General features: G+C 38.0%; 1 protein-coding gene across 2 annotated transcripts; it reads left to right on the top strand.

The window, feature by feature from the left end:
- Positions 1–26,296, top strand: LOC133799719 (clustered mitochondria protein). 2 transcript variants are annotated; one of them, XM_062237723.1, is made up of 29 exons: positions 1–203; positions 717–1,028; positions 1,885–1,946; positions 2,212–2,401; positions 2,481–2,618; positions 2,744–2,885; positions 2,990–3,183; positions 3,257–3,358; positions 3,944–4,079; positions 4,197–4,325; positions 5,098–5,464; positions 6,090–6,194; positions 6,375–6,493; positions 6,669–6,777; positions 6,859–6,951; positions 7,859–7,984; positions 8,070–8,240; positions 8,368–8,454; positions 8,822–8,956; positions 9,333–9,488; positions 10,302–10,370; positions 11,114–11,272; positions 11,556–11,612; positions 11,699–11,739; positions 11,964–12,083; positions 23,552–23,861; positions 24,622–24,729; positions 24,845–24,916; positions 25,330–26,296. In XM_062237723.1, exons 2-29 carry the CDS (start codon positions 725–727, stop codon positions 25,792–25,794), a joined length of 4,266 nt encoding a protein of 1,421 aa, XP_062093707.1. In that variant the 5' UTR covers positions 1–203; positions 717–724; the 3' UTR covers positions 25,795–26,296. The 2 variants fall into 2 exon arrangements, with proteins under 2 accessions (XP_062093707.1, XP_062093711.1); XM_062237727.1 differs by having other exon boundaries at positions 712–1,028.

Here is a 26,296-nt window from a genome sequence, read left to right as displayed (position 1 = left end):
TAGAAAAAGCTCTCTCTCTCGCCGCCTCATAGCCACTTCCTCTGCGCTCCTCCTCCTGAGTCCTTACTTCTTCCCTCCAACCTAAAACCTCTGACCTCTTTTTATCTCTTTCGTCTACACTTGGTCTCTGCAACTTTGACATATAGTGCTTTCTTCTTTATCGACCAGCGGAGCTTTTGTTGAAGAAACTTTTGGTTTATTAGGTAATATTTACTAGTATTCTGAAGAAATGAAAGCAGCTTTATGTTTTTTCTACCGCGCATATATATATATATACATATAAATTGTTTATCCCTAAATATTGCATTTAACAATACAAGTTTTCGTTTTTTTTTAATTCTATTGTGCGATGAATAAACTGTGGATTCGAGGTTTTGGATTGGGTGTAGTTGTTTTCACCGAATTTATATGCTTTTGTTTAGTGACTGCTTATTTATTTTTTGACCTTAGTGCTTGGTCTCATTTTCAAGTTACATACATTATAATGTTTGAATACAATGAGTTGGTCGATTTAGTTTTTGTTTGTTGATGGGTGTGAAGGCTCATTTGCATTTTTTTTCCTTATGGAAAAGGAAAATAAAAATGGACTTTTTGTATTTATGGTTGTGCACTTGTGTGAATGATATTTTTTATTTCTTATTTATTTTTCAATTTGAGTTTCTCTATGCTTTTTCTTTTTTCCTTTTACTTTCTAAAGACTTGAATTCTTAGAATAGGAGGTGAAATGGCTGGAAAATCGAACAGAGGGAAGAATCGGAGGGGATCGAATAATGGGCCAACTACTACTGAGACCGTGGTTCCAACTGAAGCTCCCGCTAAAAATGTATCCACTGATGCTCCTGCTAAAGATATTTCCAGTGATGCTCCGGCCAAAGATATTTCGAGTGATGCTCCTGCTAAAGATATATCAAGTTCCTTGGAATCCTCCCAAACCGATTCTAATGGGGTTCCTGTAGTAGTTGAATCAAGTGATGCTAAGCCGGAGCATGAATCTGAGACAGATAATTCAACTAGCCAAGCAAAGCAAGGTAAAATCATAATTGGATTACTCCGTTTTTTTTTTCCATTATACATTTTTTTTTAACACTGATGACTTTTTGTGTTTGTATTTTTACTTATTTGCATGACCAATGACGGTCAAGGCCATTGGTTTGCTTCGATGAGGTCTGGGGTGTATCAAAAATTGAACTAACAATATGCATAATTTTTTTAATAGTGAGAATTGATTTTCAAATATGGAGAGATGGAATGGCAGGAATTTAGGATATATGTCTATGCATACACTTAGGTCCGCATGTTTTGATACAAATAACTCTATTGCTCCCTTCTTCATTCCAAGTCACGGAAAAGAAATGTTGAGAATTGTACACCCTATCTTTGGAACTTTTATGGTTACCCTTTTTATCTTGTTACATAATTGGTTCTCTTTCATTACTATAAACTTATATTAGATGCGTAGCTCTTTTTTTTATAACACCCATTGCCTTAGCTGGGCAAAACTGCTTCATGCTCTAACTAGCCTTTTTAAACATTGCTACCACCTTTCATCTGTTCAACTTATGGATACTAAAGGTCGAGATTCGAATGCAATCCTTTCATCTGTACAACTCTTGACTCTTGTATGTAATATATATCTGTTTTATTTAAAAATAATAAAAGCAGTGATAACATCCTGTTGCAGTTACTTTGGATATTGATAGATTTTGACCATTGGTAGGTATTAGTCATTTCACGATCCATACATTGTTTGGCCGCAAATATTCCATGTTAATTCAACACTGATCCCTGGCAGATTAAAAAGTTGTCGTACTGTCTAAATGTTTTAACATTGATAGTCATTATATGCCAAGTTGAAAGCGTAACTTCATTTCCCTGTGAGTGCAGGTGACCTCCATCTATTTCCTGTATCTGTCAAAACACAAAGTGGCGAGAAGCTTGAGCTTCAGGTGAGATGATTTTTCTAACGAAATTGTTTTAATTTATTTTATTTGATTTAATTTATATTCTATTTAAATTATTTACAAAATAGGAGTGCAGGCAATTTAAGCAAACATTTTCTTTTGTTAATCAGAAGATAGAACCATCAACTACTTATCGTAATAGTTTGGTGGTTGAGTAATCTGTTTTCTATGTGTCAGTTATTAAAAATTATGTGCCATGTTGTTAAATTAGGTAACTTGAATTCTACTAATTTTTCTCATTGATGTGAAGTTGAATCCGGGAGATTCTGTAATGGATGTAAGACAATTTCTTCTTGATGCTCCGGAAACATGTTTCTTCACCTGCTACGATTTGTTGCTGCACACAAAAGATGGCTCCACCCATCAGCTTGAAGATTTTAACGAGATTTCTGAGGTAGCTGACATAACTACTGGTGGATGCTCCTTGGAGATGGTGCCTGGTATATACTAATACTGATTAATCTTTTTTCCTTTTGATTAAATGTCTCTTGGGCTCTAATAGGTACATTGTCTTGGCAGCTCTATATGATGATAGATCTGTGAGGGCTCATGTCTATCGAACAAGAGAACTGCTTTCTCTTTCATCACTTCATGCATCTCTTTCGACGTCACTTGCATTGCAGCATGAAATGACACAAAACAAAACAAGTCCTGGAGGTTAGGAATGTTGAAATTAATCAGTTTTTGTATTTTTTCAATTATTTTTGACATTTCGATTCTATTTATATAAAAACTTTATTAGTATTGCTTATGTTTTTTATGATCCAATACCTTGAAACCAGAGGTCCCAGAGCTTGATGGTCTGGGTTTCATGGAGGATGTTTCTGGTTCACTTAGTAATTTGCTATCATCATCCACAAAAGAGATCAAATGTGTGGAAAGTATTGTTTTTTCATCTCTCAATCCTCCTCCAAGCTATAGACGGTGAGATTGCTTTCTGAACATATTGACTCATTTTCTCTTGAAATAATAATATATATTGTTGTTGATTATGTCTTCACGTGCTCTTGGGTATTGGTGATTGCTAGGCTCGTTGGAGATTTGATATATTTGGATGTTGTAACCTTGGAGGGAAATAAATTTTGTATCACTGGAACATCAAAGCTCTTTTATGTCAATTCAAGCACAGGGAACACACTTGACCCCCGGCCAAGTAAAGCTAATTATGAAGCAACCACTCTTGTTGGGCTCTTGCAGAAAATCAGCTCTAAGTTTAAAAAAGGTAATTATATTAGGTTGTCACTTTGGATTTTATTAAAAAAATCTAATTGGTTTTTTTATTCCTAATTTTGAAGCTTTTCGTGAAATTTTGGAGCGGAGAGCTTCTGCACATCCTTTTGAAAATGTTCAATCTCTGTTGCCTCCAAACTCTTGGCTTGGATCATATCCTGTTTCTGGTGAGTTGCACCATCCTATTAGTTTGATTTGTCATTTGATTGGTTATTTATATAACGAAGTTTCCTTAAGTAGAGGGAAAGTGTGGTTTTTAATATTGAGTTTGAGGTCATGTGTCTTACATGTGGCAATTTGTTGTACTGATTCTGGAATTTTTGTCTTGATCTATATGAGTTGGCAACTCAACTGGTTACACCAAATAGGTTTGTCTGGAACTATAATTTACACCAAACTAACCTCAGAAAATCGAACATAACAGAAAATAAAGATGCAGTAAATGAAATGTCTTGTGCATTTAGGATAAAAGCTGAAGTTGCATTTTAAAGATTTAATGGCCCCACGATCATTGAGTTTGCATGAAACTTGATTCTCTTTAGTTGTAATTACTGAGGTGTTTGAAAGTCAATGTAAGTGGTGGTGGTTGCATTGCCATCCCAGATTCTATTAAATAATCTTGTTTTCCATTGCATGTGATGTTTTGCTTGGCAACCTTATACATATCCATTTTACCCAGGGTTGTAGGACTTGCAACCTTGTAGTTTTTGTCTGATGTCTCTTCACGTGTGAAAATATCACCACTTTGTCAGATCACAAGCGTGATGCGGCCAGAGCAGAGGATGCTCTTGTTCTCTCATATGGAAGTGAGCTGATTGGTATGCAACGAGATTGGAATGAGGAGTTGCAATCTTGCCGGGAATTTCCCGATACTACTCCTCAAGAGAGGTATGCAACCTTTAATGGGCTTTATCAGCCTAAGTTTTGTCAATGTTGTGAATAACAGATCATTTTAAAGTACTTATTTTTTGTATAATGTTCTAACTTCAAGATTATATTCTGCAGAATTTTGCGGGATCGGGCTCTCTACAAAGTAACTTCAGACTTTGTTGATGCTGCAATAAGTGGTGCTATTGGTGTAATCAACAGATGCATACCTCCCATAAATCCTACTGACCCCGAGTGCTTTCACATGTCAGTATGACCTGATAAAAATTGTTTAGTTTTAAGTATATTTTGCTCTAATGAAAATGTTTCATAGGTTATCTTCAGTGCCTAAGAGTTGTATCCTTTCACCACTCACTGCCGAAATTGTATTTAAGTAAACCATTTTCAACGACATTTTAATGGCCAAAATTTTATGTGTTGAGGCTGTTGAATTTATATGTTTGGCATTTTTTTTCGTTACTAAAATGTAGTTATTGAGTTTAATGTTCCAAATAATATATATTGGGCCTTAATGCTGCTTGTTTTGGTAATTTATTTTACTTTAATGTTTTACTTATTTTGGATGCTAACTTAAAATATAATTTATGTTGTATATCACGTGTGGACAAAATAGGCTCATGCAAAACGTACATATGCACATACGAGTAAAGCTGTAGGCTCTTTTATCTTTAGAATGAATCATGTTCAACTTTGGGGCTGTTTTTTTTTTTTTAAAAAAAAAACCCAGCTACGTGATTAGTCTTCTCTATGTGAATTGTAGAGCAAATGGGGAAACTTATTTATTGTTATTATTAGAAGAGAGAGTTTTATTGAAATTAAGTATAGAAAATTACACGGGAGAGGTATATACATGATTTCTTCTATTATATTTGGTGCAATTGTTTAGGAATTAAATCATTGTTGTACTTGTACCTCTCTGATTCTGTGTCTCAGTTCATTGCTTTTTTTTTTCATACCATACCCTCAATTTGTGTCTTGTTTGGTGGATTAAGCTTTTTCTGTTGTGGTTTTCTTTTAGGTATGTCCACAATAATATATTCTTCAGTTTTGCTATTGATGCCGATCTTGAAGATCTGAGCAAGAAATGTGTATCAGATAAGTTTAAAAGCGGCAATACGGACTCTTTATCTGAAAAGGCATCCAAAGGTGGAATTGCCAATGGGGACAAATGTGATAAATCGTGTAGAGAGGAACTTGATAATGTCACAGAACTTGCTCCTGATGTATCTTCTGAGACTTCGTCAGCTGAGACTGAGCAAGCCACATATGCTTCTGCTAATAATGATTTAAAAGGCACCAAAGCATACCAGGAAGCTGATGTCCCTGGCCTTTATAATCTTGCAATGGCTATAGTTGATTACAGGGGTCATAGAGTTGTTGCTCAGGTTGGAGTGAAAGCTTATAATTTCTCTTTCTTGTCTTTCTTTGAAGTGTATATATACTAATTTATATATATTTTTTTCCAATATAGTAGAATACTTGGTTAAACCCCCCATTGTTGAGGTGTGGGGTTTGGATCTCAAGGTCACTTGTGAAATCTCAAAGTTGTGTCTTGTTTTGTGAAGTTTCCAGCTTTTTGAGAAGTGCTTAAGGCTAGGCTATTTTATCGTTTTTTTGGTTGCAATGGAATTCTTAAAATTTCAAAATGCAGTTACTTTTTTTTTGTTTGATAGGAAAAATGTTCAATTTTTTTCTTTTATTTTAATCAGATTGTTTATTTTATTTGTATCCTAAAAAGTAACTCACTTATGAGAAACAGCCTGCGACAAGGTCCACCACACACCTGAGATTGTTGACATCTTGATCTGGATGCTCTTTAATCCAATATCTTATTATCAGTCATGTTTCATAGTTGATATTGACCTTGGCATGTTTTTTTTGTAGGGCTTTTCTTGTTTTTATTTAGCTATCCTCATTTTGAGTTTCTGTTTTGCTAGTTCTATAATAATATTCTTGGGTACATTTTGTCGATTTCTTTTTCTCATTGTCCTTGTACACATTCTGCTGTAGAGTGTTTTACCAGGGATTCTTCAAGGGGATAAATCAGATTCTCTATTGTATGGTTCTGTTGACAACGGCAAGAAAATATGCTGGAATGAAGATTTTCATTCCAAGGTAATTACAAATTTTTGCTTGTTTTAGCATGCTGATAATTACATATTTGGACTGTGAAAGGAAGCTTTCAGTGTTCCCTATACTTAATTTTCATTTAAGCTCCATGTCAATTGAGTCATACATGAGTGATTTGTCATACATAATTCATCATTATTAATACTTATCTGTTTCCATTATCAGGTGGTAGAGGCTGCAAAACGACTTCATTTGAAGGAGCACGCTGTTCTTGATGGATCTGAAACCATGTTTAAATTAGCTGCACCGGTGGAATGCAAGGGTATCATTGGTAGTGATGATAGGTGAACTTGGCTACTAATCATCTTAAAGACCTTTTAATCTGTTCAATTCAACTTTTCACCAACCATTTTCTTGCGTATCTTGCCTCTTGAGGATAACTCAAGTAGCTAGCTGATACATTATGCAGTTGGGAGTGTATTAGATAAAACTCAACTTACTGTCTCTCTTCTGCGTTAGGCATTATCTCCTTGACTTGATGAGAGTAACACCTCGTGATGCTAACTACACGGGACATGGGTCCAGGTTTTGTATTTTGAGACCAGAACTCATTACGGCCTTTTGTCAGGTATGATATTTTATTTGTCTGTCCTTTTGAGTTTTGGCTAAATGTTTCACTTTTGATTAAATATTTTGCGCAATGTTAAAGACCCAAGGTGTACAAAAATCAAAAAGTAAGTCAGATGGTGAAGACATTGGTCAGGTTGCCAGTCATGATTCAAGTGTGGCTGGGGACATTCAGGTGAGCTTTAAACTTAATCAGCTGCAGCTTTTGGTGGTTTATCAATGTGTGCTCTTGTTCCTTATTTACTGCTTGGTCCTATTCATTCATATATTCAAATTATATAACTTTATTGGGGTGACTTGAACCCTGGAACACACACTCTCTCCCAACCATGAAGGCTTTCCTCATTTCTGTTTCTGGATAGTAAACAGTATCTGCTATACTGGGCATTTGTTGGGCTGTCTTGGGTTGAGAGAAATGAAAGAATTATTAAAATTTAACATCTTCAGATGAGAAAATCCGGGAAATTGTAAAATTTTGGGTGGCTTTCTTTTTTTTTGAGATGTGTTAAAGGAGTTTAAGAATTTTGCTTTTCAGAGTAATTAAGGATTTACTGCTTGGTCCTATTCATTTATATATTCTTGTTATATAAGTTTATTGGGGGGGACTTGAACCCCGGAACACACACTCTCCCAACCACCAAGGCTTTCCTCATTTCTGTATCTGGATAGTTAACAGTATCTGCTATACTGGCCATTTGTTGGGCTGTCTTGGGTTGAGAGAAATGAAAGAATTGTCAAAATTTAATATCTTCAGATGAGGGAATCCGGGAATTGTAAAATTTTGGGTGGCCTTTTTTTTTTTTGATAAGTGTTAAGGAGTTTAAGAATTTTGCTTTTCAGAGTAATTAAGGATTTATGAGTTGACTAGAATGGTTTCGATTTTGATACTGGGTTGAGTTTATTTTTCAATATAATCTCTTGATATTGTTAATAATATTATTGTTTCTTTTTCTTTTTTCAAAAAAAGACATTGTTGCTGAAAGATATGCTCTTGACAGATTTATGAGTACTGTTTCAATACCTTTTACTCTCAAATTAGCTTTCTATCTGTGTGACTTTTGTGGAAATTTTTGGTCTTATAGGATGTAACAAAAGAAGAGAAGACTGAGGGTGTTCCGGCACATGATGATTATACCTCTGGATCACAAGAAGAAATTCTCTTTAACCCCAACGTCTTCACTGAATTTAAGCTGGCTGGAAATGAAGAGGTTTTTTCTGGACCTTGTTACATTATTTTTATACATCTCAGTGAGCTTGAGATTTAATGGTTTTCTTTCTCTGTTATATTGCCAGGAGATAGCAGCAGATGAAGAAAATGTGAGAAAAGTTAGTTTGTACCTTACAGATGTTGTACTTCCAAAATTTATACAAGATCTATGCACCCTTGAAGTTTCACCTATGGATGGTCAGACACTGACTGAAGCCCTTCATGCACATGGAATAAATGTTCGCTATATTGGAAAAGTATGCATTTCTTTAATAATTTGATAGATATAATATTGTGGATGTCTTCTGAATGAAAGATGTAACCACCATTATTCAAATTGGGTGCTTTGGAGTGGCTTATGATATGGCTTGATTCATTTGACAGGTGGCTGACGGAACCAGGCATTTACCTCACTTGTGGGATCTTTGCTCTAATGAAATTGTGGTTAGGTCTGCCAAACATATCCTCAAGGTAATCAGTTTCTTATTTGTTGTTTGATTTTGTATATACATGAATTTTGTGCACACACCTTAACTTCAGAATAGCAGAATGCCTCAATCTAATTCAAATTATTTCTACGATGCCCACTAGTATGAGAATGTTGTTAGCTACAGTTAGTTTCGTATACTTTTATCTTCTTTTTTACATTTGTTTTGAGCTGTTTAGATATGCATCAGATTTCTAGTTCAAATTGTCTTTGTTCACTTTTCTAATTCTTGCCTAACAACTGTATAAAATTAATTATCCCAGTTAGGATTTCAATTTATGGAACACATACAGTAAATATTTGTTTTTTGTTTATTTGCCATTTTTGACGTTCGTCTTTTCTTTTTTAAAGGATGTTTTAAGAGAAACTGAGGATCATGATCTTGGGCCAGCAGTAACTCATTTCTTCAATTGTCTTTTTGGAAGTTGTCAAGCGATTGGCACGAAAGGCTCTGTTAATAATACACAGTCTAGGACACCAAAAAAGGTACGTTCAAATAGTTTTGGCAATTTGAGATATTTGTTTTCTTGTGTTTTTACTATAAGTTGTAGTGATTCAATTCCAACTTGACTTTTATTAATAAATGATGACTAGTTTTGAAGTTTGTTTGTCTTTCAGAAATGATTTTTCCTTTTTATGTTTTAGCGGTTTTAGATTTAGTTCTTGACTCCTTTAAGAGCTTATCTAATGATACACTTAAACCATAATTGCAATTACTTTTTGTTCTTTTGGTGAAATGGTTTAGTAATTTACTTAACAAAAATACTGAACATAATTTTTTTTTGTTAAATTTATACCGGCAATGATCATAGTGAAAAGTGATAAAAAAGTCAGATTTTAGCTCATTTTCAATTATATACAGGACCAAGCAGGTCATCAATCTTCTGGAAAAGTTTCCAAGGGGCGAGGGAAATGGAAAGGTGGAGCGTCTGGGAGAAAAAATCAATCTTTGTATATGAATGTGTGCTCTGAAACTTTGTGGTTGGATATTCAAGAATTTGCGAAGCTCAAATATCAGGTATCATTTAACAATAATCTGAGATCCTCTAGTAACCTCAAGGGCTTGGCCTAGTGGTAAGGGTTGTACTTGGGATGTGTGGTTGGGCGAACTGTCCCAGGTTCAACTCCCCCAAGTGTCAATATTTGAGGCTACTGGGGCAGTCTCTCACCGATGCTCCAGGGGCCCATGGGATTAGTCGAGGTGCCCACAAGCTGGCCCGGACACCCACGGTTAAAAAAAAAAAGAAAAAGAGATATCCTTTAGTATATACACATCTCGTGAAGGGGAAGTTCATCTTTTTGCTGTATAAGTTTCCTTGAAGAGATTTGTTTTTTAGGAGAATTCATTGAGCTTGCTAGCCTTAACTGTGTTTATTTTCTGAAGACATGTGAACAGTATTTGGGGATAACTCAAGTGGGTGGGCGGGTGATTGTGTGAGTGGTGCAGGGTTTAAGTCCTTGTAAATGTATTTTACATGTATAAAAAAACCATGTGAACTGTATAATTATCCTATTGATATTGCTCAAATACAAGTGGGGATAACTCAAGTGGGTGGGCGGGTGATTGTGTGAGTGGTGCAGGGTTTAAGTCCTTGTAAATGTATTTTACATATATAAAAAAACCATGTGAACTGTATAATTATCCTATTGATATTGCTGAAATACGGTCAAACCATTTTCATCAGTGTATTATACCCCATGCCTTGCTGTACAGAGTAAAAGGGTGTAAAACTATCTCTTGGAATCTCCAGGCACATTAATCTTCTCTATAGTTTTATTTGTGGCGTACATTACATAAACATGTGTTTGACATTATTTTTTCTTGCTATAGTTTGAGTTGGCAGAAGATGCTAAGATGCGCGTGAAGAAAGTTTCTGTTATCCGTAATCTTTGCCAAAAGGTTAGTGCATGCATTTAAAATTTACTTTAATGTCTGGTTAAATTTCTTTTTATGATGCTTCGACACTCAACTTGGATGCATGTTTTGTAATTGTGACAATGTTTCTTTAAATCTGGTTTTGCGTCCTTTTCAGAAATTTCTGTGCTAATCTCAAATGAAAGAGGATTTCTTGTTCTTTATTATTGTGTCTTGTTTTTCATTTTCTACTGCTGAAGCTTGCTTCTGTAAAAAAAAGATGTTTCAATGCTGTTTGTCAATCTGCTAGGCATAAGTGCATTTGAAATTAAACATCATGTTTCCATAACCAGAGACTTGTCCTGTTTATATGCTGTATTTGCTTTTAGCGACCTTAAGTTTCTGTACTTTGCACGTGTTACTTGTGGGTAACATGATATCCAATTATGCAATGTTTTGAAAAGAAGTCATTAGAATATCAGGGATATTTGGCAGTGATATTCTCTGTTTCATCCGTATAAGCGTTCATTTATATTGCTATGTGGATAAAGTAATCTCTGATTAATCCATATAAGCTTACCTTTGTAATTGCTACGTGGATAAGAAAGTCAATTTTTGAAAGGCTATTTTTATGTTGCATTGATATATAAACAGGAAAAATGTTATGAATGCATACACATTGAATTATATTATCAATGAGAGACATTTTGATGTTCAGTTTTTACTCTTTCAAAATGTTCTCTGTATTTGTCAAATGCATGGAATTACGATTATAATCTTCTCTGCAGGTAGGAATTACGATTGCAGCTCGCAGGTATGACCTTGATTCTTCAACACCTTTCCAAACAACAGATATCTTGAATCTCCAGCCTGTGGTTAAGCACTCCGTTCCTCTGTGCTCAGAAGCCAAGGAACTTGTTGAAACTGGGAAGATCCAACTAGCTGAGGTGTGTAAACTGTTTCAAGATTTTATGTGTGTTGTAATTGCCACTGGAGAATTCTATTCTTTAAGAGCTTGGAAATTTTGAGAATGGGAAGTAAAGCAAGCGATAGCTCGAATCATTTGTAGATAGTATAGTATGGAAACGCTTAAATATGAAATATGGTTGAATGCTATTGTTTTGTTTAGAATCTTGGTTAGATGGTACCATAAATTAGAAGGTAGGTCTAATGGTGCAGCAGTCCATAAGCGGAATGTAACTAAGACTCATGTTGCTTTCTTTGTTTCAGGGAATGCTTAGTGAAGCTTACACATTATTTTCTGAGGCATTTTCAATTCTTCAGCAGGTAGATTTTATCAGGGTTTGGTTTCTTTGCACTTGAGTTGGAACTATGGAAGTATCTAAGTTTGTTTTTCCTCTATCTGATTCCAGGTTACTGGGCCAATGCATCGTGAGGTTGCTAACTGCTGTCGGTAAGTTTCCAGGACTGGATCACTGCAGCTTTTTCTCTCTCTCTCTCTCTGTTCGGGTCTCTCTTCAACACCTACATAGCAATTGTTATACATTTCTGGTCCCTGATTTGTAGAGTTAGGCAAAGAGCCTAGTATCAGGGAGAACAAAGAAAAGAACGAGAACTTACATTTATGGTACAGCTCTATATTTAGTTATTTAAACTGGATTTTCCATCGTGTTTCAGGTACCTTGCGATGGTCCTATATCATGCTGGGGACATGGCTGGAGCAATAATGCAACAGCATAAAGAACTCATCATTAATGAACGGTGCCTGGGTTTGGACCACCCTGACACTGCTCACAGGTAGCTATTTGTTCTCTATTCTCTTTCAGCAACTTACAAGTGAGTTATGTACTGTTATATGGATAATTGTTTCTCATAGCTTTGCATATTGATGGAGAGGAACAAGTGTTTCATTGAAGATCTATGCTTTTTGTGAGCATGTGCAGTTTTCCCTTTGGGTGGTCACTTCTCAAGGGTTTTAGGGATCTTCTTGATTTTTTATATGTGAGAGACATTAAATTTTTTGATGCAAAGTAAAAGTAAAATTTTCAACTTAGTCTTGTTGTTTAAGGTTGTTTTCTCGCTCTAAACCTCAATAATATTTTTTTTCCATTCTAATCTAATAGGCCATTTTTGTTTAATAAAAATAAAAGTGCAAACTTGTTGATTGTGACAAATCTTGAATATTCCCTGTAGCAATCAACATTTTAGGAAATCAAGCTAGTCAGTATGTTTGCTAAAAGATAGGGATTGTGGTTATTGTATAGCAGACTTTTAGGTTTAATTTGATTGCTTTTATTGCTGTAAATATCCTAGGTCAATCTCTTTATTTAGCTTTCGATTCATATTTGAAAAGATTAGATCTGATCTTTTTCTCTGTATAAATACCTGGCTGCAAATCAATAAAATATCAGAAACTATTTTCTAAAAATTTGCATGGTATTAAAGCCAGGTTCTTTGAAATGATCCTCTTGCTGCCTTTGCTCAAGTCACCGTTTCTGGTGTACTTTCCCTCTCGCGCTCGTCCTCCACTTTTCCTTGTTCTAATGGATAAATACGACATAGCTACTGAAAAAGAAAGCTCTAGATTCAATCTACCTTTGCTCTAGAAGCTGTCTCCACTCCACTTTCTCATGGCGGAACCGAAAGTGTCACTATGGTCATTGATCATATGTTTAATGGCCAATTACCTTCAATGGTCTCAGTCAGTCATGATGTTTGTGTGGAAAAGGTAAGGGCGAGTATCTCATTGATGAAATTTTTGTTCTAGAAAAATCAGATCCAAAATTCAAGGCTTGGAAGGCTGACAATCACATGGTGATGACTTGGTTGACCAAGTCAATAACAATAATAATACAGGGAAAAAATTTCTCTTGTATAAAATTGCAGAGGAGCATTGGGATGTTGTTTGAAATGCATATTCTAGTTCTGAGAACATATCTCATAAGTCTTTGAAGTGGTAGCTGCCCTATATGACCTTCAGGAAGAAACTTCAGTCACTCAATATTTCAATACCCTCAATCATCATTGGCAACAACTTGACCTGTTCGAAACTCATCCCTGAAAATGTTCGGAGAATATACTCTTTACGACAAGCTTGTGGAGAGGAGAGGGCATACAAGTTTCTTCACTAGCTGATAATAATTGGATGAGGAGAAGGCCCTAGTGTGATCACTATCATAAACTAGGGCACACAAAGGAAACATGCTGGAGAAGCCGAATCGAACCAACAATGACCATGAAAGCCAAGGGTTTGTTGCTACTCAAGTTTCATTAACCAAAGTCCAAAGGTACCAAAAGTACCAAGTCAAGTCTTATTAACCAAAGGCCAAAGATCAACTTGAGATGCTTCAGTAACTAACCAACAATACAAATCAGCTAGGTAACCTTTTGCTCTTCATGTCACTCAAGCATCTCCAACCTTTTGGATTGTGGATTCCAATGCATCCCATCACATTTTTCACCCTATACTCCTTGTCCCAGTAATCTCACTCTTTGCATAGCTGATGGCTCATGCAAGTTGCTGGAATTGGCACAATGCGAATCTCCTCAACAACGATTATACTAAATTTTGTCCTATTTGTGTCAAACCTTGATTGTAATTTACTCTCTGTGAGCAAACTAGATAGATATCTAGACTATGATGCTAAATCTTGTGTTTTTCAGGATTTGAAATCAGGGAAGATGATTGGCAATGCTGAGTTTTGAGCTGGCTTATACCTTCTCATACCAAAAGTCAATCATTATCCTACTAGTTCAAAATGCAAAAGTCTTGGAGCCATTATGTTAGTAGTTTCGAGTCAATAAGCCATTCCAATAAGGATAGTATTGTTATGGTGTGGCACTATCGTCTAGGTCATCCCAATTTCTTATATCTCAAACATCATTTTCCATAATTATATATTAATAAAAATTCTTAACTTTCTAATGTGATGTTTGTCAATTATCTAAGCAAAACAAGAAGCCATTATGCACCAAAGTCTCATAAACCATCTCAACCTTTTTCTCATTCATGTGGACATTTGGGGTCCACAGGAATCTAAAATATTAATGGGGCACGCTAGGTTTTGCTATTAGTTGATAATCATACTCAATTAAGTTGGACATTTTTCATGAAAGATATATCTGAAACTAGTCAAATTTTTCAAGCAATTCACAAAATGATTCCAAACAATTTCCAAGCCAATGTTTAGGTAACAGACAATGCTCATGCTTTTTTCAACTTTGTTCTTATTCCTTACCTACAATCCCATTTAATAATCCATCAAAGTTCATGCATATATAAACTTCAACAAAATGGTGTGATCGAATGCAAAATTCGCCATCTCCTTGAAGTTGCTCACTGCAATTCACATTTCATGTCCCAAAAAGATTGAGGAGAAGCTGTACTCACTGCTACATATCTCATAATTAGAATGCCCTCACGAGTTCTTAAATTTAGGACTCCAATGCAAACTCTTCTAGCTACATATCCTCACTATCACCTTGTGTCTCAAATCCCTCTCAAAATTAAAGCAAACTAGATGCTAGAGCTACAAAATCCATTCTTCTTAGCTACTCATCCAACATATAAGGATACAAATATTATTGCCCCATTACCAAGAAATTTTTCAATTTTTTTTTGAACAACCTTATTACTCCAATTTTGTTGTTCAAGGGGAGAGAAATACACAAGAATCACAAAATTGGGATTGGGTATCTCTTATTGATATTGTTGAATCATCATCATTGAATAATAATCTTCCTAAATCTATCCTATCATTGTCGAGCCCTTCATCTACCAAAAGTCTTTCCTCACCCATTGTAAGTCCTAACATATTGTTCTTGTAAGACATCCTTCAATTGAGTCTGATCACACAAGCCCAATCTATGTTTATTCAAGGAGGAAAAGGCATGTACAAAATCTGTAGGGCCAAGAACCTAACTAGGTTTCAACAACCTTGAAAAAACACAAGAAAAGTTGAAGTTGATCTTATTTCATTGCTGGAGGTAGGGACAGATCCTAGTCCGGACTTGGATAACCTATTGTTAATAGAAAAGGGGTGCATTTATTTATGAACTTAACATCCTCTTCGCTGCTACCAGACTTACTGGAGTCTATCTCCTTATAGAACCTTTGTTACATCCCTCGACTAAATTTAGATTCCTAAATCGAGAACAACCTCTTCAAGAGTTAGAATGGAAAATTGCCACTGTAAAAGAAATAGAAGCTCTTGAAAAGAATGGGACTTGGATTCTCACTAGTCTCCTACGAAAGCGAATAGTTAGGTACAAATGGATTTTCTTAGTCAAGCATAAGGCGATAAAAGTGTTGCGACGAAAGAGTCCACTTAGTTTTATGGTATTGACTGCCAAGAGACTTTCACCCCTGTTGCTAAATTGAATACCATTCGAGTTTTTGTGTCCATTGCTGTCAATCAAGAGCGACCCTTGTTTCAACTTGATGTGAAAAACGCTTTCCTCAGCAGAGATTTGGTTGAAGAAGTGTACAATCTCTTAGGTTTGAAGACAAATTCACTAAAGGAAAAGTGTGCAAATTGTAAAATTCCTCTACGACCTCAAGCAATTTCTCGAGCCTGGTTTGATCGATTCTGATAGGCTTTTCTTACCAAGAATCTAACTTTCAATCTCACAACACCAATTGCTGAAATCCTTTAAGGAAATCTTTATTGAAATGATAATAGTAGTACACATTTACAAGCTTTTGAGAGGCTTTTGCTCTCCTATTCCAACCTTTCAAGAGGATTGATTGGGCTCTCCACAATGAATCTAAACTCTTAATTTTCTGCGCCCCCAACTCTCTAATCCCATGACCCTTAAATACATTTCTATAGCTATCTCAAAGACTAACCACAACCTATTGTTACATGACAACTCAGCAATCCTACTAAATAACTAGCAGCCTATTATTACATGACAACTCAGCTAAAAACTAATTCACGTAGCCTTCTTCCTTTGATAAACAAATCTGATCTGGGGCTTATCAGATTCACAAGAATTTTAAGGCAAGATGGATACACTCAATGTTAATTTGATAAACACCCTGTTCTTGAAATATGCAATTAGTGGGAGACTCGCTAATATTGATTGTATATGTGGATGATATAGTGCTTACGGGCAGGCGGCAATTGTGAAGAGGAAGTGATTCATCTTAAGCATTTGCTCTCCAGAGAGTTTGAAATCAAGGATCTAGAACAATTAAGGTATTTTTTGGGAATGAAAGTGGCTAGGTCAAGTCAAGGCATCTCAGTTTCTCAACGAAAATATGACCTAGATCTCTTACAACATCAACTGAGACATCTATGGACCCTAATACTAACTCAGAGCTCCAACAGAGGGACCAACTGTTGATATTAGTTTTGCAGTCAATGTTGTCAACCATTTTCTCAATAATTTGCATGAATGCTGGATACTAAATCCTTAGATATCTCGAAGGTAATCTTGGAAAGGGCTATTGGTCAGCAAAACTCTCAATAGAAATCTTGAAGTCTATACAAATGCAAATCGGGTTAGATCACCAATTGATTTCAGATCTACTTCAGGATACTGTTTACTTATATGGTAAATCTAGTGACATGGCGTAGTAAGAAGTAACAGGTGGTGCCTCGCAGCAGTGCTAAAGCTGAATTCCAACCCTAACTCATGATATCTATAAAGGTATCTGGTTAAAACATCTACTTGCAGAGCTTAGAATTAAGATAGAGGGTCCTATTAAAGTTCTTTGTGACAGTCAATCAGCCATAGTTATTGCAAAGAATTTCGTTAACCACGATAGGACAAAGCGTGTAGAAATTGATCGTCACTTCATCATTGAGAAGATTAAGAGTAGTATGATCACCCTGAATTATGTTCCTTCTCAGCAGCAGACATCCTGACTATTGCACCTCATTGTCCTAGCTTTTATGAGCTAAGTTCTAAATTAGGAGTATCAAGCATATAGCGACCAGCTTGAGGGGGAGTGTAGGGAATCATGCCAGTCAATATGGTTCCTAAAAATCAGGGATTGTGATTGTTGTATAGCAGGTTTTTAGGTTTATTTGCTTTTATTGTTGTAAATATCCTAGGTCAACTCTTTGTTAAGCTGGTTTTGTTTCCTATTTGAGAAGATCAGATTTGATCTTTTTCTCTGTATAAATACCGGGCTGTAAATCAATAAAATATCTTAAACTATTCTCCAAGAAGTTTCATACATCCTATAGACGCTTTGTGGATGATTTATAATTCCAATATTTGATCTTATTTGTATAGATACTTACTGACCTTTAAATTTTTAAAGATAACTGGAAATTTTGTTGGATATGTATCAGTTATGATATAATAGTTATGCTCAAGTCTTGAATGGTGGCTCAGTAATTTATTTCCTTCTAAGAGGGAGGTGCCCAAGGCTTATGAAAAAAAGATGAGGTTGTAGCTTTTTGTGAAGGTATACAAAGGTTTATTGTTTGCGGTACCAAGTTTGCTATTGTTACCATGGCAACTTTCTTCAAATCTGAAAGGTTATTCCAATTTATATTAGCTTGTTGAGTTGTATAACACTGATAGGCCACCATTGACCTTTGTCTATGCTAGAAGACGTTAGAGTAGAGCTGAGAAGGGGTAGTTTGGGGACTGAGAAAGTAGTTATAACGGCAAGTATTATGTAAGGGGGGTGTAGGTTTATTCAGTGGGTACTTAAGAATATAAGGGGCCCAAAAAGTCAGAATGAGGTGTGGAATTTGTAAACAGTAATTGGAGAGACTAGGCTCTCGAATCCTAGAGTTTATGGAAGGAGAATTCTGACTATTTTCTGTTTTTGTTTGGCTGTGCATTTTTTTCTGGTTTCCTGGCTTGTTGTTGCTGTGTTATTTGAAATTGACAGGTTGATTCTTACCAAAGTGGTATCAGAGCATTCGATCTCATGGGGCCGAAAAAAGATCTGCAAACGGAAGTATTGGAGGAGAGAATGGAGTTGTTGCAGTCGGAAGTTAGGAAGGAATTGGATGGCTTCAGAATTGAATTTCAGCACCTTCCCAAAGAGCTGGAATCGATGAAGACAAAGGTTCTTAGGCTGCCGGCTATGGAGAAGATGGATTTCTTGGTGGCTCATTTGGCTCAGCTGTTACAGGCATCGGGGAAGCCGACGGGGGGCTCTATGACCATGGAATCCGACAGGCAGCGACGCACGATGGAGGAGGAGCATTCACCAGGCGGCCAGAATTTTTTACCAGCACCCCCGATCATTGGGGAACCTTCTAGCCAGCCTCACGATCAGCAACAACCATCATCGGAGCCGCTGTTTGCAGGCTAGACCTTCGGCCATGGTTATCGGCCACCTCGAATGGAGCTTCCGCTGTTTTCCGGGGATAACCCCGACAGTTGGGTTTACAGAACAGAGAGATATTTCTTATTGATGCATTTGACGGAGCCACAAATGTTGGAGACGGCAATCATCGGACTTGATGGAGATGCCTTAACGTGGTTCCAATGGGAAAATCAGAGAAGGTCGATCACTTCCTGGGCAACGCTAAAACGGTTGATTTTACTGCGATTCCGTGCGGCACCGTTTGGGTCATTGTCTGAGGAGCTTCTGTCGATCATCCAAACGTCAACAGTCAAGGATTATCGGGTGCGTTGGGAGGTCCTTGCTTCACGTGTTCCAGATATTCCTGAGCATATTCTGGAAGGCAGCTTCATGAGAGGTCTGAAGGATGAGATAAAAGCTGCTCTGCATATTCTGCAACCCATTGGGTTAGCCCAAATCATGGATACAGCACAGAGGGTTGAAGAAGGAAACCAGTTGCTACATTTGGGCCTAGGGTTTCGGCCCAGTTCGACTAAATCAGCTCAGTCATTTCCAGCCCATTCGAAACAAGCCCTAAACCAGTCTGCTTACCGTGTGCCTCAGCCGCACGCGTACGGGCACCCAGCCTCAAGTGCGCCGCCCTCGTCACCGCCTATACGCACAACCGTTCCCAGTTTCGTCGCCGGTCAACCACCCAAAACGCAGCAGTTCCGACGGCTTACAGAAGCCGAATACCAAGACAAGCGCGCGCGGGGTAATTGCTTCAAGTGCGATAAGAAATTTTTTCGCGGTCATGAGTGCAAACAACGAGCATTACAGGTCCTTTTATTGTCAGATGAGGACAATGCGAACACAGATGACTCCCCGCCACTTTCGCCAGATTCAGAGGAACTTACACCGGCGAAGAAACTTTGGCAACCTTGTCCCTCAATTCCTTGGTGGGCATTTCCTCCGCCCATACAATGAAGTTGGCTGGCCATATTGGACAACAACCAGTAACGGTACTCATCGACAGCAGCGCGACCCATAATTTTATTTCTATGGACGTTGTATCGGCTACAGGGATACCGATTACAGCAACTACGTGTTATGGGGTGTTGTTAGGCACCGGTGGGAAAGTGCGGACGGAAGGAATATGTGCACAAGTTGAGCTGGATTTGGGAGCTTTGCGGGTGGTGACGGACTTTCTTCCGCTGGAATTGGGAGGAGCTGATGTAATTTTGGGGATTAAATGGCTGGAAACGCTGGGCAATATGCAAGTGAATTGGCGTACAATGATCATGAAGTTTTGAAATGGCAGGAACTTGGATAACATTACAAGGAGACCCAGGTTTGTGTAAGTCGCCCATTACATTGAAAGCCATGATTTGTTCGGTAGAACGGGAAGCCCAAGGGTTTTGGGTTCACTTTGGGGCGTTAATTACAGAGGAAGAGACGGCCATTCCTGAAATTTCAGCAGCCATTAACTTTGTTTTACAGAAATTCCAGCAAGTATTTCAGTCACCGTCGGGTCTCCCTCCTAGCCGAGCTAGGGAGCATGTCATCACACTTAAGCCTGGGTCGCAGCCTGTTTCGGTGAGGCCGTATCGCTATGCTCAGGTGCAAAAACATGAGATTGAACGGCTGATCTTAGAGATGCTACAAGCGGGTATTATTCGCCCAAGTACAAGTCCGTTTTCGAGCCCGGTCCTTCTAGTGAAAAAGAAAGACGGGAGTTGGCGTTTTTGCGTGGATTATAGGGCGTTGAATAGGGAGACGGTGGCTGATAAATTTCCCATCCCCGTGATTGATGAGTTGTTAGACGAACTCTATGGAGCCCAAGTGTTTTCAAAGCTGGATTTAAAGTCGGGTTATCACCAAATTAGAGTGGCTGCCAAGGATGTGGAGAAGACTGCTTTTCGCACCCATGACGGACACTATGAATTTCTAGTCATGCCATTTGGGTTGACCAATGCCCCCGCCACATTTCAAGCCCTTATGAATGAGGTTTTTCGCGACTATTTACGCAAGTTTGTTCTGGTTTTTTTTGATGATATTTTGGTGTATAGCAGATCATTGGAGGAGCACATGCATCATCTCCGCTTGGTTTTGGACCGCTTATTAACTCACCAATTGTATGCCAATCACAAGAAATGTTTGTTCGCACAAGAGAGGGTGGAATATTTGGGTCATATAATGTCAGCCAAGGGTGTTTCAGCCGACCCAAGCAAGATTTCAGCAATGAAAGAGTGGCCAACCCCACAATCAGTTCGCGAACTTAGAGGATTTTTGGGTTTGACTGGCTATTACCGTAAGTTTGTGCGTGGGTATGGAGGTATTACAAGGCCTTTGACAGACCAGCTGAGAAAAGACGCGTTTGGGTGGTCAATGGAAGCCCAAGATGCTTTTAATCGGCTTAAGGAAGCCATGAGTTCTGCCCCTGTTTTGGCGCTGCCCAATTTTGCGGAACCTTTTGTGGTGGAGGCGGAACAAGGACAGCCAATAGCGTATTTCAGCAAGGTATTATCAGCCAGAGATAAGCTTAAGTCGGTGTATGAAAGGGAATTGATGGCCATAGTGTTGGCGGTGCTTAAATGGCGCCCATATTTACTTGGAAGGAAGTTTTTGGTGCGGACTGACCAAAAAAGTTTGAAATTTCTGTTGGAACAACGGCTGGTGGCGTTAGAACATCAAAAGTGGCTCACAAAGTTACTTGGATATGATTTTGATATCCAATACCGACCCGGGTTAGAAAACAAGGCTGCCGACGCGTTATCACGACTCCATGGGGAGCCCATCCTCGCTGCCATTTCAGTTCCAAACCTCATTTCTATTCCGGACTTACAAGCACATGTTGCAACCGACCCAACGTTGGCTGGAATCATAAAGGAGTTATCCATGGGCAAGCCGAGTGGGGGATTTTCTTTATTTCAAGGCTGTCTTAAGTTTAAGGGGCGGCTGGTTTTGCCATCCTCTTCACCATTGCTATTGCAAGAGTACCATGGCAGCAAAGTGGGGGGTCATTTGGGAGTTTTTAAGACATTTCAAAGACTAGCCGCTGACTTGTATTGGAAAGGAATGAGGAAGGATGTGCAGAAATTTGTTATGGAATGTTCGGTCTGTCAACAAAGCAAATATTTGGCTCAATCTCCTGCTGGGTTGTTGCAACCTTTGCCCATTCCGGAACAAGTTTGGGAAGATATTTCCATGGATTTCATTGAGGGGCTGCCCACATCAAACGGGTTTGATTCTATATTGGTGGTAGTCGACCGTTTGAGCAAGTATTCAGTTGCGACATCCTTATTCAGCAGCATCGATAGCGGCTGTCTTTGTGCGCGAGGTGGTGAAACTTCATGGCATTCCGCGGTCCATTGTCTCCGATAGAGATAAAATCTTCTTGAGTTTATTTTGGAAAGAGTTGTTTAAACTCCAAGGGACAGCACTCAAGCAAAGCACCGCTTATCACCCACAATCCGATGGCCAAACGGAAGTGGTGAATCGTTGTGTGGAAACATACCTCCGCTGTTTTGTGAGCTCTAAACCCAGCCAATGGGTGAAGTGGCTACCTTGGGCTGAGTATTGGTACAATACTTCCTTTCATTCGGCAGCGGGAATGACTCCTTTTAGAGCTGTCTACCATCGGGACCCTCCACCATTGATTAGATTTGAGTATAACAGCACTAAAGTCGCGGAAGTGGAGCAGAATTTGAAGGAAAGAGATGCTGTTTTGGAACTGTTAAAACAGAATTTACAGCGGGCACAACAGAAAATGAAGCAACAAGCGGATAAGAAACGGCGGGATGTTCATTATGACGTGGGGGAGATGGTGTATGTGAAGTTGAGACCATATAGGCAGCGCACAGTAGCTAAACGCGTTAATGAGAAGTTGGCGCCTCGATATTTTGGGCCTTTTAAAGTGACTGCACGAATTGGGGCTGCTGCTTACCGCTTGGACTTACCAAGCACCGCTGCCATTCATCCCGTTTTCCACGTCTCTCTCCTTCGGAAGGCCTTGGGTCCAAACCAGCAAGCAACAGTTCTTCCAGCAGGTCTCATGACTGATTTAGAGTGGATGTTGGAGCCCGAATCAGTTCTGGAAGTTCGGCCAGGTTCACATAAGGAAGCTCCCCAGGCGTTGATTAATTGGCGTCACTTACCAGATTTTGAAGCAACATGGGAGGACTTTGGCGTGATTCAGGACCAATTTCTGACATTTCACCTTGAGGACAAGGTGAAACTCCTAGCGGGCGGTATTGATAGGCCACCATTGACCTTTGTCTATGCTAGAAGACGTTAGAGTAGAGCTGAGAAGGGGTAGTTTGGGGACTGAGAAAGTAGTTATAACGGCAAGTATTATGTAAGGGGGGTGTAGGTTTATTCAGTGGGTACCTAAGTATATAAGGGGCCCAAAAAGTCAGAATGAGGTGTGGAATTTGTAAACAGTAATTGGAGAGACTAGGCTCTCGAATCCTAGAGTTTATGGAAGGAGAATTCTGACTATTTTCTGTTTTTGTTTGGCTGTGCATTTTTTTCTGGTTTCCTGGCTTGTTGTTGCTGTGTTATTTGAAATTGACAGGTTGATTCTTACCAAACACTTTACTAATTGTTAATAACAACTCCACTCGTTCTCTCCTCTATACATATGATATTCAGATGTATACTTACGCTAATGATGTGAAAAGCCGTGGAGAGTTTTCTGTGTGCTGTTCATGTTTCTAATAATATTGCTTTACACGTGTGTTGATTGCAAGTGCATTATGTGCAAGATCTTTGTTTCTATCTTAAAACTTCAGAATGTTACTACTCCTAGTGATATCACTTCTCAGAATATTGCATGGGTCTATGTTGTACCTTTTAGTAGTAGTATATAATAAACATCTGCACTATAGTTTTGTGATAATGGTGTGACTAGTGTTCTATACAACTGAGTTCTTGTATTGTGCAAACACATTCCTCTATTTCTAGATCTGATTTTTTATATCATTGCTCTGCAACTTTACCATTGCAGTTATGGAAATATGGCTCTTTTCTACCATGGTCTTAATCAGACAGAACTTGCACTGAGGCATATGTCCCGGGCATTGCTCCTGCTAAGTTTGTCATCTGGTCCTGATCATCCTGACGTTGCTGCAACTTTTATAAATGTTGCAATGATGTATCAGGATATTGGGAAAATGAATACTGCACTTCGTTATTTGCAAGAAGCCTTGAAAAAGAATGAGAGGCTTCTAGGCGAGGAACATATCCAAACTGCTGTATGCTATCATGCCCTTGCCATTGCATTTAATTGCATGGGTGCTTTCAAGCTTTCACACCAGGTATATATCTTAAACTAAGGTCATTTGATCTGTAGAAAAATTAGAGATTTTAATTAATTAATTTATAAACTTCGTTTTGTAAAATCAAAGAGTTCTTGCTTATTTCATAAGGTACCTTTAAGAAATCAATCACTACTTTCAGCTTGAAAACTTCATATTATAGCCACTGAGCCATGATTGAACATAAAGTAGAACTTTAAACTCGTGAAGGTGATGCTGCGAATTTTTAGAGGGGAACTTAAGGAATTATCATCCCAGAAACACAAGAAGGATCGTGTAATTTAGCCAAAACCAAGGTTGTACTTGTGTAATAAACCCCTTTAGGACTTTAGGTATATGATTTTATTACTGTTATGTTGGTGGGGTTTGTGGGGACAGGAATAGTGTCTATACTGTCATTCATTTTCTAAAGATCACGTTATAAGTTCTAAAAATGCCTTACACTTGATTGTACCCCAAACTAAAGCAACTTAAGCAATTATTACCCTCGTCTTTTCAATGCCTACCAAAAATTTGGTAGCAGTGGATGCTCCACAAAATTACTGCTCTTTTCCTTGAAACCAAGCCTATGAGCATGTCATTGAAGAAGAAAACTATGCTTTTGAGGTAAAAGCAAATAAAAATGAAAATCTTTGCAAATTTCTAATTGTTTTCAGAATCCCGAAATTTATATGTGCATTGTATCTTTGTAGCATTAATTTGCTGCACTTTTGCATCTTGATCCTTTAAAATGACCTGGTCATGGTGTTTGGTTTGACAGCATGAGAAGAAAACATATGATATTCTTGTCAAACAACTTGGTGAGGAGGATTCAAGAACACGTGACTCTCAAAACTGGATGAAGACATTTAAGATGCGTGAGCTACAGGTAAATTGATCCTTCCAAGGATGAATGGATGCAAGCTTTATGCAGTAATGCTTATTTTTCTAGAAGCCTTCCTGTTAATTTACAATCTCTAAATCTGAGCATTTTATTTCTATAGTTGAATGCACAAAAGCAAAAGGGTCAAGCTTTGAATGCAGCCTCAGCCCAAAAGGCTATAGATATCTTAAAGGTATTACGAGAGCTCACTTATTACATGCAAACTAATTTATTTGAGATAACATACTTAAAGTTCAGCTTTGAAAGGCCATTGTAGCAGTTCATGCTTCATATGCCCCAATGAATTAAAATTTTCATCTGTTGTTGACACATAATTCTGTCTTTATCAAGAATTACGATCACTTTATTCTGACCTCGTATGGAAGGTTTAAAAATCTGGCTCTATTACCAGGATGCTTCCTGGTATACTCTGCAATATCTTATAAATGCATTGTTTAAGAAATTTTATGCTGCCTTTGAACTCTGAGTTCTTCCAAATTGCTAGTTCCTAGATTTCTTCTAGGCATTTTTTTGGTTCACTGATCTTTGAATGCAGTGTACTCTAGCACAAGTATATCTGTTTGCTGATTGGAACATATGTGGCAGGCCCATCCCGATTTGATACAAGCGTTCCAAGCTGCTGCTGGTTCTGGAGGGACTGGAAGTTCCAGTGGGTCCGTCAACAAATCGCTCAATGCTGCCATGATTGGTGAAACTATTCCCCGAGGGAGGGGAGTTGATGAAAGGGCTGCTCGTGCAGCTGCTGAAGTCAGAAAAAAGGCAGCAGCAAGGGGCCTTTTAATTCGTCCGCATGGTGTTCCTGTCCAAGCCCTGCCTCCACTTACTCAGCTTCTCAACATTATCAATTCAGGGGCAACGCCAGATGCAGTGAACAATCGTGAGACAAATGGATTGAATGACACGAACAGCAATCCATCAAATGGTTCTGCAGAAGGAAAAATAGATCAAGCATCATCAGGGGAAGAAGGCCAAGCTCCGGTTGGATTGGGCAAAGGTTTAGGGTCATTGGACACCAAGAAACAGAAATCAAAACCCAAAGCTTCATCTTGATTTTTTTTTAACATCTGTGATTCTAGATAGGCAGGAACAATAGATTTGTTTGTGAGCTTTTGGATGTTTCTTGTTTTTTGGCATTGAAGCTGCAAGTTTTTCAATGGGCTCAAGGAGTATCAATTCCTACTAAACCTTAGAAGCCAGAAAGGGCATTGAGATTCATATCAAACCATAAATATTGCCAGTTTTGGATTGTCCATAGTGATATTTGGCTGAAAGACATGTTGGGGACCGATAGATGGATCATAAAGCATCCTGGTAAGTCTGGTATAGGCCAATGGGTGTACCGTTAATATGCTCGCAATATTTCTTCCTTTTTCATGTTTTTTCATTGCCAATGCGGTCTTATGCATTTTTAATCTACTCATTATATTATGGCCATAAAATGTAGAACTTATAACAAGGTTCTGCAAATTGAGGCTAGCTTGAATGATGCACAAAATGGTTCCCTTGCATTCCTAATAAATGTCTCAAAATAAGTATTCTTTGTTTCATACAA

This window comes from Humulus lupulus, chromosome 1 (genome assembly GCF_963169125.1).
Source record: "Humulus lupulus chromosome 1, drHumLupu1.1, whole genome shotgun sequence".
Taxonomy (NCBI): Eukaryota; Viridiplantae; Streptophyta; class Magnoliopsida; order Rosales; family Cannabaceae; genus Humulus; species Humulus lupulus.
The sequence above is the reverse complement of the archived record's forward strand: the minus strand, read 5'-3'. Positions and strand labels throughout refer to the sequence as shown.